This window comes from Ursus maritimus, unplaced genomic scaffold (assembly GCF_017311325.1).
Source record: "Ursus maritimus isolate PB19 unplaced genomic scaffold, ASM1731132v1 scaffold_15, whole genome shotgun sequence".
NCBI classification, from domain to species: domain Eukaryota; kingdom Metazoa; phylum Chordata; class Mammalia; order Carnivora; family Ursidae; genus Ursus; species Ursus maritimus.
In genome coordinates this window covers 38,904,845-38,921,850 of record NW_024423897.1, presented here as the reverse complement: position 1 = coordinate 38,921,850, position 17,006 = coordinate 38,904,845, and the positions used below count along the sequence as shown (strand labels likewise).

General features: G+C 43.1%; 1 protein-coding gene across 1 annotated transcript in view; it reads left to right on the top strand.

Annotated features, from left to right (window-relative positions):
• The window catches only part of PDZD2 (PDZ domain containing 2), a 216,701-nt gene that overhangs the window by 176,464 nt on the left and 23,231 nt on the right, over nucleotides 1–17,006 (top strand). Inside the window, exons 8-16 of the mRNA XM_040630519.1 lie at nucleotides 1,748–1,867; nucleotides 2,665–2,779; nucleotides 5,254–5,327; nucleotides 5,467–5,692; nucleotides 6,827–6,944; nucleotides 8,557–8,689; nucleotides 13,062–13,143; nucleotides 14,665–14,699; nucleotides 15,418–15,574. Coding sequence (XP_040486453.1) covers nucleotides 1,748–1,867; nucleotides 2,665–2,779; nucleotides 5,254–5,327; nucleotides 5,467–5,692; nucleotides 6,827–6,944; nucleotides 8,557–8,689; nucleotides 13,062–13,143; nucleotides 14,665–14,699; nucleotides 15,418–15,574 — 1,060 coding nt within the window. The remainder of the gene's footprint in view (nucleotides 1–1,747; nucleotides 1,868–2,664; nucleotides 2,780–5,253; nucleotides 5,328–5,466; nucleotides 5,693–6,826; nucleotides 6,945–8,556; nucleotides 8,690–13,061; nucleotides 13,144–14,664; nucleotides 14,700–15,417; nucleotides 15,575–17,006) is intronic.

The window sequence follows — 17,006 nt, the reverse complement described above, 5'->3', positions numbered from 1 at the left end:
CGTTGTCAGGCTGTTTTAGTTAGTGCAGAAAATGAGAGAGGGTTTCCTGCCATCACAGCCAAGGAGGCCTAGCTCTGGGGTGATTTCTTAACTGCTGAGAAACCCGACCATATTTATAGCCCAGAAATACCTATTTCTAACAAGGCTTCTAGAAAGCTCAGGCTGGTGAAGATTTGGGAGGAAAGACTTTTTCCCCTTGTCAAACTGTCCTTTTTCTTTTCTTCTTTTCTTTTTCTGCCAGGATTCACCCTTCTTTTCCCTTGTTCTCTCTCCCTCCCCTGCAAAGCATTGCTGAGAGTAGAGCTACCCAATACAGCTTTCCGCAATGATGGAAATATTTTATGTCTGTACCGTCCAGTGTGGCACCCACATGTGTCTACCAAGCACATGAAAAGTGGCTAGTGAGACTAACGAGTGTATTTTTAATTTTAATCTCCGTTTAAATCTAGACTGCCACAGGTGACTACTGGCTGCCATATTGGACAGCTGTGGTCTAAAAAGTGCAGTGGGACCCCTGAAACTCACCAAGAGAACAATGAAGCATGCAGGCCTCTGGTTCCCCCGGGCTCCCAAAGGGGAGATGGCAGGAGGTGCAGCTGGAGATTGGTGGTCAGAGAGAGTTCCCTTACAAGTCCACACATGAACTCCGTATTCGAGGGTTGGAAACCCATGGGCTGTGTCTGGCCATCTCCATGATGGTTTCAGTAAAGCGGTAGTAACCTTGCCAAGCCAACATTTTTTAAGTGAATCAGAGTCTGGGAGGCCAGCACAGCTGGCAGATACTTTGTAAAACTGCAAAATAATAATTGTTCTAAGCAGCCAGGAATACAAAAATATCACTAGCAGACGTCTCATTTCTACCTTGGATGTAGAATATACTCATTAAGGGTAGAAACTAGTTCCTGATGTCTCTTTTCTCAGATTAAGCACGAATTGATTTTTTTTTCTTTTTTTGCTTATCCTGGAATATCCGTCTCATTTAAGAGATTTATTACTCTAAGAAGAATGGCAAGAAGATAGATTGTAGAAGTGCTTTAGCAATAGATCTGCTTGCACTCTTGTTTATGTCCTAGTGTGCCCTGCGGGTGATGGACAGGAAGGGGACTGAGACTTGAGCTCCTGTGTGCCAGGACAGGGGAAGGCGTGGCTGAAGGGAAAGGATTTTATTTTCCAAATGTGAGGGGTTAGAACTGAAGCTGCAGTCTGTCACTGGGGTGTTTTATATGGAATAACCATTGTCGGGGTTTGCGGTTTGGGTTTTATAAGAAACAAGGACTTGCTACGTTTTAAGTTGAGCGAATTAAGCTTCAAATGGCAAGATACTTTCTAACCATGATTGTGAACTTGGGATGGGGGTAGGGAGCGGCTTCCAGGGAGAACCTGACCACAGGATAGCCCTCCTACGTCTCTGAGGCCTCTTGGCTTCTGGTTCCTGACTGTATTCCAGAAATCAGGAAGTAGGATGTGTGGGGTACGGTCAAAGAAAGAGCAGCCCTGGGTGCTTGCAGCCTCCAAGCAGCTCCTTCTGTGGAGAGGGAACCATGGCAGCGTGTGACCGCAGGGGCTGGTCCACGGGTGGCATTTATCATACACTCCTTTAAGCGGCTGGACCGGGGATGGAGCAGAGAGAAATGGCTGTCTAACCCAAAAGACAACGAGGTTTTCACAATCTGAATGTATTTTTATGCCAGAGGCCCCAGAAGTGTAAATGAGACTATCCCTAACCTTGCCATGTGCTGACTTTTAGGAATACCACATTGTAAAGAAGTCCACGCGCTCCCTAAGCACCACGCAGGTGGAATCTCCCTGGAGACTCATTCGGCCATCGGTCATCTCAATCATCGGGCTGTACAAAGAAAAAGGCAAGGTGAGCTCTTTCTGCTCACTGTTTTGGCCCCCAGGTGAATGTTAGCAAATATTTCCTAAATGGTTAACTTTATTGTTGTTTTTACATGAAATAAAAAAATGAAAGGTACAAGTAAGAATAGATGAAGTGGCCTTTGTATAGATTCGAGTGGATTCCCTGGCATCCTTTCCTGTGGGCTTCTGCGTGGGTCACACCTTTTTGTCCTTGTGACATAGGGAGTCACCAGCGCCCGGGAGCTAGGGCACAGGCGAGGGTGGAGTGAAGGCTCCAACATTTACTACTATTGAAAGAGAAGCCACCCCTGTAGCTTCAGGGGATATATTCCTAGTTATCCTTTTGAATGAATTTCATAGCATTGCCATTTTCACAGAGAATAATACAAATAAGTTGGTATTATACGAACATCAAAACATCCATTTCTATGTTATACAAAATGGAAAGACTGACACAAAAGAATAAAATAAATGTGGCACCCAAATTGTACAGAATGACTCTCCTGAGCCATTAATGGATCCACGTGAAATTGCCATTTTTGGAGATCAAAGGTTGTCAGATACTGGCAAGTTCATATGTTTCAACCTAAAACTTTCTCTCTTTAATGTAATGCATAGCTAGTGCAATGCAAATAGAGCTGAGGAAGGAAGTGGAAAAGGGAACGCAAATTTAAATTTATAGCTGGTTAGCTTAACTCTGAGCCTAGCTGGGAAGCAGGCCTCAGTTAAATACTAATACAAGAACAGATGCCCTCCGTTAAATACTGCAATGACAACCTGGACCCCCTTCTGCTTGGGGTGTAGGGCCTTGGCTTTAGCATTGCTGGAGGTCGAGACTGCATTCGAGGACAGATGGGGATTTTTGTCAAGACCATTTTCCCAAATGGATCAGCTGCAGAGGATGGAAGACTTAAAGAAGGTAGGAGAAAGCCTCTCGTGGTTCTCAGTGGTGGTGAGCTCTGATTCCATCAGCATCTGCCCCCTTGCAAGATGTGAAGCCAGTGGCACAGCAGCCAAGGCCGTGGGCGTGCGGGTCAAGTAGACCTGAGCTGAATCCAGCCCTTACTACATCATGACCTTGGACAGTTGTAACCTGAGCTTCACTTTCCTCAGTTTGTAAACTTGGAATATTAATACCTATCTCGAGGAGTCACTGTGGGGATTAAATGAGATGATGTGTGGAATGATTTGATATTTTTTATTTGGGTCTTTAAATGTCTGTCTTGTCCCCTTGGTCCTTGATTCGTGTTCCTTGCCTTGAAACTTCCTGAGAGCTTGCAGGCCCTTCTTGCCTCGGGGCCGGAGTACAGACTCAGTATTCACATTCTCCATAGCACCTGCCGTTTGCCGTGCATAAACATACTAAACGAGTGCTTTTTTTCCGCCCAGCCTTATTGACATGTAATTGATCCCTAACATTGTGTGAGTTTAGGGCGTAGAACATGATGATTTGATATACACGTATGTTGCAAAATGATGAGCACACTGAGTTAGCTAACACGCTCCTCACATCATACAATGACGGTGTGTGATGGGGGAAGGTGAGGACATTGAAGATCTGCTCTCAGAGATTTTCAGCTGGACAACACAGTATTGCTAACGTGCTGGACATTAGATCCCCAGAACCTATTCATGAGTCCTGACTTTTTTTCTTCCGTTATTAACACACTTCCTTCGTGAAATGATTAAATCACGTTATTTGTAGTTACTTTTAGAAATGCTGTGACTGGTCAGTTCAGTTGACCCAAATTGTAGGTACTGTTACGTTCTGCTGGCTTATTTTTTCTAATTGATAAGAATCCACTGGAGTCTCCTTTTTCTAGGCAGAGCTACCCCAGGAGCCTGTGTGCTAATAGTAAGACATGAGCAGGCTTCTTTTGAGGACAGAATATTTATTTCTGTCTCTTAGAGAAAGGATTAACTCCCAGGTGATATTTGTATCTAGTTTCAGAACAATGTAAAATCCTAACAGCATTTTTATAATGGATGTGCCATGTGTTCATTTGATTGAAATTCATCCTGCAATACTGGTAGAATGGAGAAAAATGGAGGAAAAATCAATAGTTAGTAAAGGTTCATAGCACTTGATTCTCCTAAATACGGTTTTTTCACACATGTTCATTTACAATCAAGGTAAATCATTGGAATGTATGTTCAACCTGTTGCATGATCTTTTAAGAATCTTGTATAAAGATATTTAAGAGCATGAGCAATCATTTTGATGACCGTATCCTCTTCCTGTGTGCAAGCAAACCAAAGCCCTCACCCAGTTAGCGATTATTTTTAAACAGATGATTTCACGTCTTTTAAACTTCTGTAATTGCATTAGAGAGAAAGCACCTAACAAGTGCATGGGGCATGGCCACATTTCCAAACTCATCTACAGGGGTCCTTTCATGGAATACACAGTGTGCTCCTGGGATTAGCTGTCCATGAGAGGTGAAAGGTGTGTTCTGATGCTGATTGGCACTTTGTTGTAGGTCAGGGAAGTCCCTCTTTTGTCCTGAATTGCTGTACAAAGTTCATCTGTTTCTCTCGGGGGCCCCTTCGTCGTGTTTTTGATGAACTGTTATTCCAAAACACAGACCATGTTACAAGAGCACAAACCAAAAACAAACTCCGATAAGTCAACAGGATGTCCAAGTTCTTTTCTATTCCCAGCAGACGCTGTCAACAGCTGGGAAAATGACCTGACTCTGCCTTCTGGGGCTTGAAGATGCGGATGAATCCAGGATAGTCTGGGAGAAAGAGAGAGAGAGAATGAATGAGAGAGCAGTTCGGCATGAGCCCACAATAATCTCCTAGCTAGCGGCATGTCGTGATTGCCCAGCTTCATGACTGAGGACCTGGAACGGAATCAGGAAGACCAGGGATCTAGACTATCTCTGGAGGCAGGGCTGCCATTCTTAAATAATATCTCAGCAGCTTTTTGTCTGTGTTATGAAAACCATTTTCCACATCCCATGATGATTCTCCAAGCTCAGAAATCTTGTGTTTCTGCAAATACAGAAGTGGCTTTCTCGCGTGTTGTATATGCTCACGTTTTATTGCCGGTGGCCTTCAGTTTGTGAACAAACACTGTGAGGAAAGACTGGGGGCTCGTTATTGCATTTTGATCCCTAAACTCAGGACGCCTCTTATCAGACTTGGCAATGGCTACAGAATACAGTCTTGATACTTCCCCAGTTGTTTTCAGTAAAGGTGGAGATACAGAAATACTGAGAAAGAATATGCATCATTACTAGTTGTCCCATTTTGTGAAATTCCTGGGAGCTAAGCTGATGAGAGCGCACTGGAACGATGAAAATCATTTTATAGAATTGTAAATCAAGTGCCATATGCTTTGGTCTTCTAAAGCTCGATGTTAATGTAATTCTCCTATTTGGTCACCAGGGGATGAAATCCTCGATGTAAACGGAATACCAATAAAGGGCTTGACGTTCCAAGAAGCCATTCATACCTTTAAGGTAACAATAATCTTACCTCTTTTGTCTTCTTTACTTTTCTTCCTTTATTTCCTTCTGGTTTGGGTTCGAGATTTTTTTTTTCCATCTTTGGTCTAGGAACAGTCTGAATGTTTTAGCCCTCCTCTCTTGTTTTTTTCAGCAAATCCGGAGTGGATTGTTTGTCTTAACAGTACGCACAAAGTTACTGAGCCCAAGCCTCACGCCCTGCTCAACCCCCACACACATGAGCAGATCCAGTTCCCCGAGCTTCAACACCAGCGGGGGCAGCTCAGCGGCAGGCCCCGACGAAGGCAGTTCTTCGTCCCTGGGTCGGAAGGCCCCTGGGCCCAAGGACAGGATCGTCATGGAAGTAACACTCAACAAAGGTGATAGCAGCTCTTCCTCACTTTCATTGTATTCTCTCAAGTAACAATTTGTAATCCGTTCTGAGGTTAACCTTTTATATTTTTCCTATAAATTCTCCCTTTGGAACAATCTGCTGCCAACAACATATGGGAGTCTAAATGGACAGCGGGGTCAAAAGTAGAGACGTTGGTCCTTTTACTAAAATGAGAAGAAGTCACCACTAGCACAAAGTCTTTTAAGCTCTCCCCAGATGAATCACTATGTGTCAGAAACTCATGTTAAAAAAAAAACTAAAAAACAAAAAAATCACAGACTGGCTTAATTCTAAGGCTAATATAAAATTTTAAAAGAACAGGGGCGCCCGGGTGGCTCAGTTGGTTAAGTGTCTGCCTTCAGCCCAGGTCAAGTCCCACGTTGGCCTCCCTGCTCAGTGGGGGAGTCTGCCTCTCCCTCTCCCACTACCCCTCCCCCTACTCGTGCACTCGTTCTCTCTCTCAAATAAATAAAAAATCCTTAAAACAATTTTAAAGAACAAAAGATTATAGTTAACAATACAGTTAACAACTAAAAGTTGTGGGTCTTCACCAAATCTTACGGCTTTTCATCTTTCTTTCCTTTTTCTCTACACCGACTACAGAAATATGATGAGCAATTCAATAACTAAGAGATTAGTTGCTAAAAAAAAAAAAAGCAAGTGAAAGAAAACCTAAAGTTATGTATCTAGAATAAAAACTACTGGGGCGCCTGGCTGGCCCGTCGGTGGAGTGCACGACTCTCGATCTTGGGGTTGTGAGTTGCAGCCCCACGTTGGGTGTACAGATTACTTAAAGTCTTTTGAAAATATATATATATATATTACTTCAACTCTGCCCATTTCCAAAAACAGATTTGAGGAGGCTCCTTAGACGAAGCAGAGAGCGGACCGCTGAATAATTCACAGCCCATAGTTGTCAGCCTCTGTTGTTAGCGGAGTCCACTCCGCTGTGGACTCGTTTCATTTACAGAGTATGATGATGTTGACAAAGAAAAACAGGATTTCCATTCTGAGTCTGGTCACAAATAAATGGGTATTGGTCTGAATATACATTCGTGCAGCTTCAGATGCCTTCTACTTTTTTTTAAATTTTGTTTTCTTTGACCGGTGTCTCTCTCAGAGCCGAGGGTCGGATTAGGCATCGGTGCCTGCTGCCTGGCTCTGGAGAACAGCCCTCCCGGGATCTACATCCACAGCCTGGCCCCAGGATCAGTGGCCAAGATGGAGAGCAGTCTGAGGTTCGTCGCAAACCCAGCCGTACAGGCTTCTCGTGCGTTCATGAATTAATCGATGGATGTACATGCAGCGTATCCTGCCCTATTACATCCTTGCGTGAGGTTCCCAGCGTTTGTATTATTGGCAGGAATATAGTCAAGATTACAATTATAGCATTTCCCGAAAGGTGAAAAGCTAATCTGAAATGAAATTGGGTTGAAGCAGAAAACTCTGGATCTTGGCTTGCCTATTTTGATCTATTTGGACTCAGAAGCTCAGTTTCGGAAACTTGACAAAATAAAAGCTATATAGATATCTATGATTATCTAAGTATTTTCTTTCTTGTTTATATTCATTTAAGTAAAATTCATATGTGATGCTGGGAACTGCTCCTAACAGCTCATAATCGCTGGATACCAAAGAGTCCCGAAATCCTATCCTTCAACAGGAGGCTTTTATGATTAAGTATAATCTCTTGAACCTGTCCTGTTGTTTCATTCCCTTTTGAAAGACGTTGTCTAGATGCTTATTGTCTGAAATCACTGCACATCTGATTTCTCAGTCACGGTAGTTGACTGGTAGCATGGGTGTTCTGTTTATACAAGAGAGGTCTAGGTGTTCTATTGTAGAGTAACTGCAGTGGGTCTGTGCCCACCGAAATTTCACAAGAAGTACACACATTGCACAAAGCACCCTGTGCAAACAGTATCACCTTTCTCCCCTGTAAGCTTCCAAGTCCTTGAGCAGTTGAGGAATTGTCAAAATGACATTCCTTAAGGTTGCCATTTTGGGGCCCTGTCAATAGATTATATTATGTTTTTAGTTAATCATCAGAGTCAATTTCCATACAAAAAAATTTTTAGCAAATCATCCAAAGTACATTAAAGAAAATATACTTTTAGAACCCCAGGAAAAAAAATCCTTTAATGACATCCCAAGATGATGTTTCTTTCTTGAATGGTTCCATATGTCTGGAGACTGCCAAATGAACATTCTGCAAACCCCACATAAAGAGTCTTTGTTCTCTCATACTGAGCTCTCTGCCTGTAATTTCAAGTCAAAATGGGCATCTTGTCCCCAATTTCTCATTTGTCCAAATTTGAAACATTTTTACAAACTCTTGGGTAACCTTTGAGCTTCAGATATTTCCTCCTCAAATTATATTACAATAATCATTTCAAGATGGTAAGAAAAAAGAAAATGATGGTGGTCAGGGGTCTATCTTGTGATGATCAAAAGGTAGACAGACCTGAGTTCAACAGCGTGTGACATCAGGGTGACCTCTCTGAGCCTGGGGCCTTATCTAAATAAGAGGAATAATCATGCCTGTTCAAAGTATTGCTATGTACATTGCTTTGTACGTACCTGGTTTACACCATGTGCTCAAGAAATGATAACCTTTGTTATTGCCCTTTATCAATTTTATTTCACTCAGATATGCATGATGGCTTTGCCAGGTTAATAGCCAACGTGTTTATATGAATATGTTGCTTTTTTACACATATGCAAAGATGAAAGGATGTCATTTGCTTATCTAAGGTATTCAGAAAAGATTTCATATTATAAACCTTTCCCAGAAGGAGATCTTGTAAAAAGCTAACTGACCACAGAGTGTTGGCCATTTGCCCTCCCTAGCCGCGGAGATCAAATCCTGGAAGTGAACTCAGTCAACGTCCGCCATGCTGCTTTAAGCAAGGTTCATACCATCCTGAGCAAATGCCCCCCCGGACCCGTTCGCCTTGTCATCGGCCGGCACCCTAATCCAAAGGTGAAGTATTTCATATTGTTCTGAGTATGGGAGGGTGGCGTGGCTATCTGTCCTGTAGCAGTGACACACATGTTCCTGTGATGACGCAGGCTCTTTGGTGAGACAGTTTACCCAGCTGGGCATGGGAATCATCAACTTGTGGTCGCACAGTGACCAAGGTAACCGATACACATGGGAAACAAATCACTGACCTGGACTTCTTCGTCTTCACACTCTTAGAAATTTTATTAGGAAATTTTGACATTGTTACTGGTGAATATAAAATGTGGTAGAAGATAAGAGTGCTGGGTTCTGAGTAAGTCCCAGCCGGTTGTTTGATCTCTGGTGAGATAGTTGACCTTTTGGGGTTTCTGCATCAAGAAAATCTGAGAGCATTGGACTAAATGGTCTGTCCAGTCCATCCTCAACCTGAGCGAATGCTTCTGTAATTAAGGCTTAAGAGCCCACTAATTTTTTTCAGCATCGGTATCACATTGTTGAGCTTGCAGATAATCATAGCCCCTGTGTCCTTGGCCTTTGCTGATATTTGGTTGTATCTTTTCTATACTTAAGCAGTTGCTTTTAATTTTTTTTAGGTTATCCAGAAGCTACTTCAGCAGATTTGACTCTACTGGCATTGAGCACTTTTTTGTTGTTGTTTCGAGTACTTGATGTAAAAAATCTTTTTAAATTAGCTTGTCTCTAATATTGCAGTCGGGTTGTATTTTTACAAAATTTAACCTTTTCCTTCCAACAACTCAAAATGCTCCTTAAGAACATTAACCCTTTTTGTGCCTGTCATATGACCGCCTCCTCTGTATCATTTGTACTATTATGTCCTAAAGGCCCAGGCTGCTGGGCTTGATGGACTTGTATGCCATTTTGAGAGTGAGAAGTCTATGCAAAGAGACCTTGTGAGTCCTCCCATGTCTGAGATTTCTTCAGTGTGTTAATTTTACGGCATTATTTTTAGTGTCTCGGTGGAGTCTGTTGTACTGGTTCTCCACAGTGCTTGGTCAAGGATTGCCATTATACTGATTCAAAGTCAACTCCACTACTGGTTTTTTTTTCTTTTTCTCCAGATTGTTTTCTCTTGTCTACATGCAGTTTCATATATGTCTTAAATAAAAACTTCTTGAATATCATTAATATAAAATCAAGTCCTGCTTCTACCTTTTTCCATTTTTTCTCTTGTCACTTCCTATTTTTTCTTTCTATTTTGTAGTTTTGACACTTTCCCTTACAGCCTATTCTCCTTTGTCTCCCTGCTGTCCCCATGGCTCTCTTTGGGTCATTTTTAACAGCCTTTTGCCTCATACGGCCGGAGTGGTCTTGGCTCCTTCCTCCAGGGTCCTCTTCTGGATTGCATCACCTGCATGGCCAAACCCCCCTTCCTCCTTCCAAAGAAGTCTAGTAAGCTGGGGCTGACCTAGCCTGTCCCTCAGCAACATTATAAAAAAATTAAATTCTCAGTGGTTTGCAGTCATTGGTTTCAAGGCATGTCTGACTTCAAAATCCATTCCAACGTAGCACAGGTCACGATTTGTTTGGAGGTCAGCTTCATCTCAGCCCAAAAGCATCTGCCCAATTTGCCAATACAATCAAACATCAAAATGGCATTTCAGTGCAAAGCATAATAATCCTGATGTACTGGTGGTCCACGATCCTGTTGAGTACAGGTTGATTCATGTTACTAGCCACAGTAAAATGGCCGTCGTGATGGTGTGGGAGATACATCCAGCAAAACCAGATTTCAGTATTTGTTTGACTAGATTTCACATCTCTTCCTAGGTAAACATGGTGTTCTTAGTTGTAACATCATACTCTACTTTTCTTTTGGTCAGGACTCCACTTTATGTTCGATGTATTTTCATACCGCTCACCCCAGCATTTAACGCCAGTAGTACATTTTGGTACTGAATGTATGTGCTGCTTTCGTTTTCATGTTGTTCCAATAGAAATACCACAAGGATTTTCTTTTCTTCTGTTTCTCATAATGACTGGAGCAGTGGCTGCCCAGTTGGGATATTCAAACCCTCCAGGTCTAGACAAGCTAAGATTTGGACTTGCCAGAAGGTCAGAGGGGTCCATTTTTAACTGGTACTGAGGCTCTCAGCATGAATATTATTATCCAGGAAATCTTTTGCTTGTTTCAAACCCCAACCATTTTTCCCTACTCAGAAAAACATTTGCAGATATTGAAAGTCTAATGTCAAGAAAAATTTGCAACCACTGTCTAAGCTGGTATTTTTCCCTGACTCATTTATACAGAATTACTCTTTGCTATATGAAGTATGTGTGTATGTATTCAAGTGTATATGCCTGTGTGCATGTATGTGTGTTTTGTTTCCTGTGAGACCCACTAGAAAAGTATTCCATAAACATGATGTGATTATGATTTGTCTGTTAGGTTAAAATATAATGCTGAATCCTGCGTAGCTTTATTTACTTATTAAGACAAATTGCTATGCTTATCCAAATATTATTTATGCTAAATGTTATTTTACTACACAAAATTACCATTCTAAGTTTACACTGTCCTTATCTTTAAAAAAGAAATTCTATGCAAGTTATGTAATAATCGTTTAAAATATCTCATAATTCAGCATATCTCAGGCTTTTAATTTTTTTTTCCATGAATAATGACAGTTATGGATAACAACTGATGGGGGAAAAAATCCATGAATCTACCATGATGCTATTAAATATAGAAAAGAGTTATAAAATGACGATTTTGGTCAGTTCATTGTAAAAATTGATCCAAGTAAAAACCATCATTGATGCTAAAACCCGTGAGTAAAAATATACTGGGGAGCAAGATATTGATGTCATCTCAAGCTGTCTCCTCACAGATCACTCACTGATGACTACAAAAAAAAAAAAAAAATCCAGTGGCGAAATCTGGTGAACTCCATCCTAACCAAGTGGTCAAAGTTATCACCAGTCATGAAACATGAAACACTGACCCTGAGTGCCTCTCTGAAGCATGAGAAGGAAACAGTTTTGTAGTTTTCTGCCGAAAAATGCATAATCTAAATCTCAGCGTGAAGAAACTATCACACAAATCCTAATTGAGGGTTTGATTGGCCTGGGTCTCTTCCAAAATACCAGTATTGTGACAAAGGCTCAGCAATGTTCTGGATTAAAGGAGTCTAAAAAGACAGGACACCTAGACCCTGAATTGAATTCTGGATTGACACAAAAGAAATTTCTGTAAAGCATTACTATGCCAGGGTGTTGGCTGGTGTCAGTCTACTAAGGTCCAGAAGATAAGGAGCTTGCACCAGAATGCAAATCATTACATCTCGATGTGTACCACTCAGTTCAGGGGACGTTTCTTCCCCAGCAAGACACTGTTGGTGACAGAAACTAAGTGCTGATAAGCATTCTGGACGAAAAACCTATCTCATTACAAGCTGGCATCAAACTTCCTAGGAACTACTTCCGTCTACAGGCACACTTCGAGTAGCATTTCTGAAGGATAGCATTAGGACAGCTGGCTAAATTGGAATATGAAATGTAAATCAGACGGTCGTTTGTGTCAATGTTGAATTTCTTAGAATGGTGATAGTACCACAGTTATTGAAGAGAATGTTCTTGTTTTGAGGAGATACATGCTAAAATATTTCTGGGTGAAGGTTCATGATGTCTGCAACTAACTTCCAAATCGTTTAGTAAAAAGTGAAGCTCTGTGTGTGTGTGTGTGTGTGTGTGTGTGTGTGTGTGTGTGTGTATTAAGAAAGAGCATGAGGTGGGCACTTGGTGGCTCAGTCAGTTAAGCCTCCGACTCCTGGTTTCAGCTGAGGTCATGATCTCGCGGTCATGGGATTGAGCCCTGCATTGGGCTCCGTACTCAGATTCTCACTCCTTTCCCCTCTGCTTCTCCCCCCTGCTCATGTGCGCTCGCTCTCTCTCTTGACCTCTCGCTCTCTACAAATAAATAAATAAAATCTTTAAAAAAAAAAAGCATGAGTGTAAATGTGGCAGAATGTTTAAAAACAACAACAGTGAAGAGTATACTCTTCTTGTGCTACTCTTACAAGCTTTATGTAGGTTTGCAATTGTTTAAATAAAATCCAGAAAGAAAAGAATTAGAAGCGAGGGTCTAGAGAGAGGCAGGTATCAGCCATGTGGTTGGTAACTGTAGCAGCGAGCGCGTTAATGACTTTGGGAACGAGCGGAAGGTCTTGTTTCGAACACACTGTTGGATGCGATCGCTAACCCGGCTGTCCTTATATGCCCTGAGTTACTGCTTCCGAGGATGGTCATCATCTTTGGCCCTGTGATTTCCCTTTTTATCTACGCTCAGCCTCTGACTCAGGTCCTAGCTACTTTTATTGGGGAAAAATAAATAAATAAAACCATCTAATTTGTGCTTTCTGCTGAAAATCAGGTTTCCGAGCAGGAAATGGATGCAGTGATCGCACGCAGCACTTATCAGGAGAGCAAAGAGGCCAGCTCCTCTCCTGGCTCAGGTATTATAATCACACATCTTTGTTCAGCGTGCAGGAGAGCTTCCCAGGGGGCCCTGCCCCCTGCAGTGATGCTGGATTCTTTGTCATTATCAGTTTTGGCAGAAGTGGTTGTCAGAGAGATCCCATGCTTTCTCCTTGCTGCTACTTTTGATTTTGCTGTTATTTAATGCGTTTTGTTAAAGTTCTCATCATGCATGCTTCTTACACTATGAGATAATTTGCAAAAATGAGTTAACAGCATTTCATGTGTTTATGTACAATTCATCTGAAATATTCTAGGTAAAAAGCAATACCCAAATATCAGTTGTTGGGTAGAAACAGGGTGTTCTCTGTTCCAAAGCCTGGGGTTTCTCTATGTGAATTAAAGGTTTCCACCCAGTATGGGAGCCTTACTTCAATAGTAAGTAGATTTTTTTTTTTAAGTTTCAACTGAAGAAGTGTAATAGAAGGTCCCCAAATCATGATTTCTCCCTTCTTAATTGGGAAAGTTCAGGCAGAGAAGGATTGAGATAGTAAGAATTTCCTATGAATTTCAAGTGGGAAACATTGCATTGAGTTTTAAAAAGTAATGTTTCCGGTAGAATGGAAATCCAAAGGGACTCTGCAAACATGTCTCAACTCAAGATATTACTGATGTCAAGATTGATGTCGGGAGTAAAAGGAACTGAGACATGAGTTACTGGTTGTCAGAGGAAAAGGAAGGCATAGGATTTTTTGGCAGCCATGTAATACCCTGATTATTTGCATCCATAATTAATATATTTAGAGTGGGCACAGCCATAATGGGCTCTTTATTCGGCCAGCTCCTTCTCCTGACCTGCCTGCACGCTGTCCTCTCATAATCCCGGCATACCCCCTCGATCATTTATGAAAGATTTTATTAAGCTACGAACCACATGCGTAAGATCTTTTTGCTCCCGGCATATAATTTAAAGTTTCAATGCCAAATCTTTTCATGCTTCTATTAAAAACCAAAACAGGTATTTTTAGTCCTCCCCCCAGTTCCTTCATGAGTTTCTTGAGTGGTGTTTCTTTGTTCATTGATCCTTCAATCTGTTCAACAGATATCACTGAATACTTCCTAGATCCAGGTGCAATGCTGAGCACTGTGGGTTCAGATCAGTGAAGGTCTCAGCCTTATGGATAAATAGTTGAGGAAGGGAAATGAGGGGCATCCACTTACAACTAAATTATACTGTGTATATGGAGATTGGTGTATGGGTAGTATAAAATACTTTTAAGATTCAGAAGTTACTTCCAACTGGGATCACCATGGAGGTGGTAGCATCCAAGTTAGGGCCGGAAGCAGGAGTAGAACCTTGGGAGGTGGGATGGAGTAGGGCTCAAGTACCCAGGTCGAGTGCATGCATGTCCGTACCTATGCACGTGGCCCATCAGTGTCAGTCTAGCAAAGAGGGGTTAATATATTTGGCTCCTTCTTTGGGGGTTAAGACTGTGAACCTATTTGTAAGGATGTGAGCTTTGCTGTTTCGACATCATGGTGCATTTTCTCTCCAACAGGTACCCCCTTGAAGAGTCCCTCTCTTGCAAAAAAGGTGAGTCAAGGCATGCTGCTGCCTCACTCAGCCCATGAACCAATTCCTGGAGCCCGTAAGTCAGACCTGAGGGCCCAGCCCGTATCTTTGTCCAGGAGTCATTTTGACTACTTTACAGATGATGGCAACAATGCTAATTTGAGAACAAATACAAAAATGTGTGTTTCTTTTAGTAAATCCTCATCTAAGAAAAGAATAGAGCAACAAAATAAAAGAACTGAGCTGCAGTTTAAAAAATAGTTTTCAAACTGCTCCACAATAAAGGTGTCCCCGGTTGGTTTTGGGGGGACCTGTGACTTTAAGGGGACAAGACTGATTCCTCATCCCAGTGGATCAGAGCACAGGATTCGGACTCCCCTCTTTTCTGTTCCATCACTAGGCCGAACCAGTGGCTTGAATGTCATTCCATTTTCCTGTCTCTTCCCCCAGTGTTTTTCCTGGGATGGTCGGTGTATGGCTGCTGTGGCTTTTCTGGTCATCGCTACACATTTGGCCCAAAAAAATCTCTTCAGCACGTTGTCTGGCAGCAACCATTGCCTTTCTCATTAGCTGTTTAATTTAGCCGTCCTGGAGTCAAGGCAGGCGGTGTCTGCTCTCACCACTGCTTCAGCTGCCCGTGGCTGAGAACAAAGTGTTCTTGGAAAGCTAGGAATGACGATGTCGGAGAATGGGCTCCCGGCGTCCCTTTCTCATCATCCCGCACCCTCTTCTCCGACAGGACGCCCTGATTTCTGAACCCGAAGCCTCCCCGGACTTTGCCCACAGCGTGCCGGGCTCCCTGTCCGACTTCGTGGTGGCCGGCTCTGAGGACGAGGACGCCCCGGGCAGCGGCTGCAGCGCCTCCGAGGACGGCGGCCCGCCCCCCAGCACCTGCGGTAAGCGGTGCCCGTGCTCTGACTCGGGCCAGGTCGGTTCACGCAGCAGGGCGGCATGGTGGGAACAGGGAGCTGGGAGCCGTGCCTGGGGTCGCGTAGAAGACACCTCTCTACCCTGACTCAATTCCGAGTGTATTTGGGGAACACGCAGCCCCCCACTGCTGCCTGGCCCCTCGGTTCTGTGGCGGAGGGTCCGGGCGCACGATCTGTACCCGGAGGGTTGGGGGTGGAGAACCGGAACAGCATTTAGATGCTGTTGACATAGCATCGTCTTGAAATTCATGGCACAAAATCAGGGTGGCAGCCTAACAGCCTTCTGTTTTAGGGGATTCCTAGCCAAGTTCCAGCCCTTCCCTCACCAGGCCCTGAGTTCTTTTTAGAAGGCAGCTGAGTGAAAGATTCAGAACTCGTGAGAAATCCATGTTATCAAACAGGTGTTTTTAAATCTTGATCACGGTCTTACTATAACATGAGAGAATGATCTGGCACAAGCCACACTGATTCCTTGGGCTTCTGCTGGTGTGGTTTGCTTTTTTTCCTTCGTTCCTTTTTTTTTTTTTTTTTTTTTTTTTTTTTAATTCTGATGTCTGCACAAGAACATCCCTGTCTTAGGACCGGCAGACTTGACCACCCTGGCTCTCATTTGGAACAGCTGACAAGCTTACTCTTGTCTCTGACAGAAGCATTTCAAGGTGGAAGCACATGTAATTTTCTGTACATTTAGCAAGATGTGAAGAGTTTGCTGAGCCCCACAGGCTTTCCCTCCTCCCTGCTTGGAACTTACATAGATGATAATCTCAGGCTTCCCTGCAACATGCTCTAGAAATTTCTGTGCCCCCCCCCCCCCCCCCCGCCCTGGTCTCTGCAAACGAAGGAAGGGCCTTGTGATAAGAAGGTCTGGGTGTGCAGGGCTGGTTGGTCTCCGGGCAGCGTCCCGAAGAGGACTTCCCAGCAGCAGCATCTAGTCTGAACCTCAACAGCGTGTTAGGCATCCTGGGAGTTGAATTAAACATTTCTGTCTCTAGGGGCGCCTGGGTGGCACAGCGGATGGGCTTCTGCCTTCGGCTCAGGGCGTGATCCCAGCGTTGTGGGATCGAGTCCCACATCAGGCTCCTCCGCTGTGAGCCTGCTTCTTCCTCTCCCACTCCCCCTGCTTGTGTTCCCTCTCTCGCTGGCTGTCTCTGTCAAATAAATAAATAAATTCTTTAAAAAATAAATAAATAAATAAACATTTCTGTCTCTAGGCAGCATACATGTTTAAGCTAAACAATCCAGAGGCTGAGTGAAAGAAAGAAAGAAAGAAAAGAAAAAAATTTAAGGAAACAAAAAGGGAGGCCAGTAGGAAAAGGAGAGAGAGAAGCCAGCTGTCCACTCGGTACGAATCCCAAGAGGCCGTATCATTGAAGCCTGGTGGTCAGTGGCCAGAGGATGA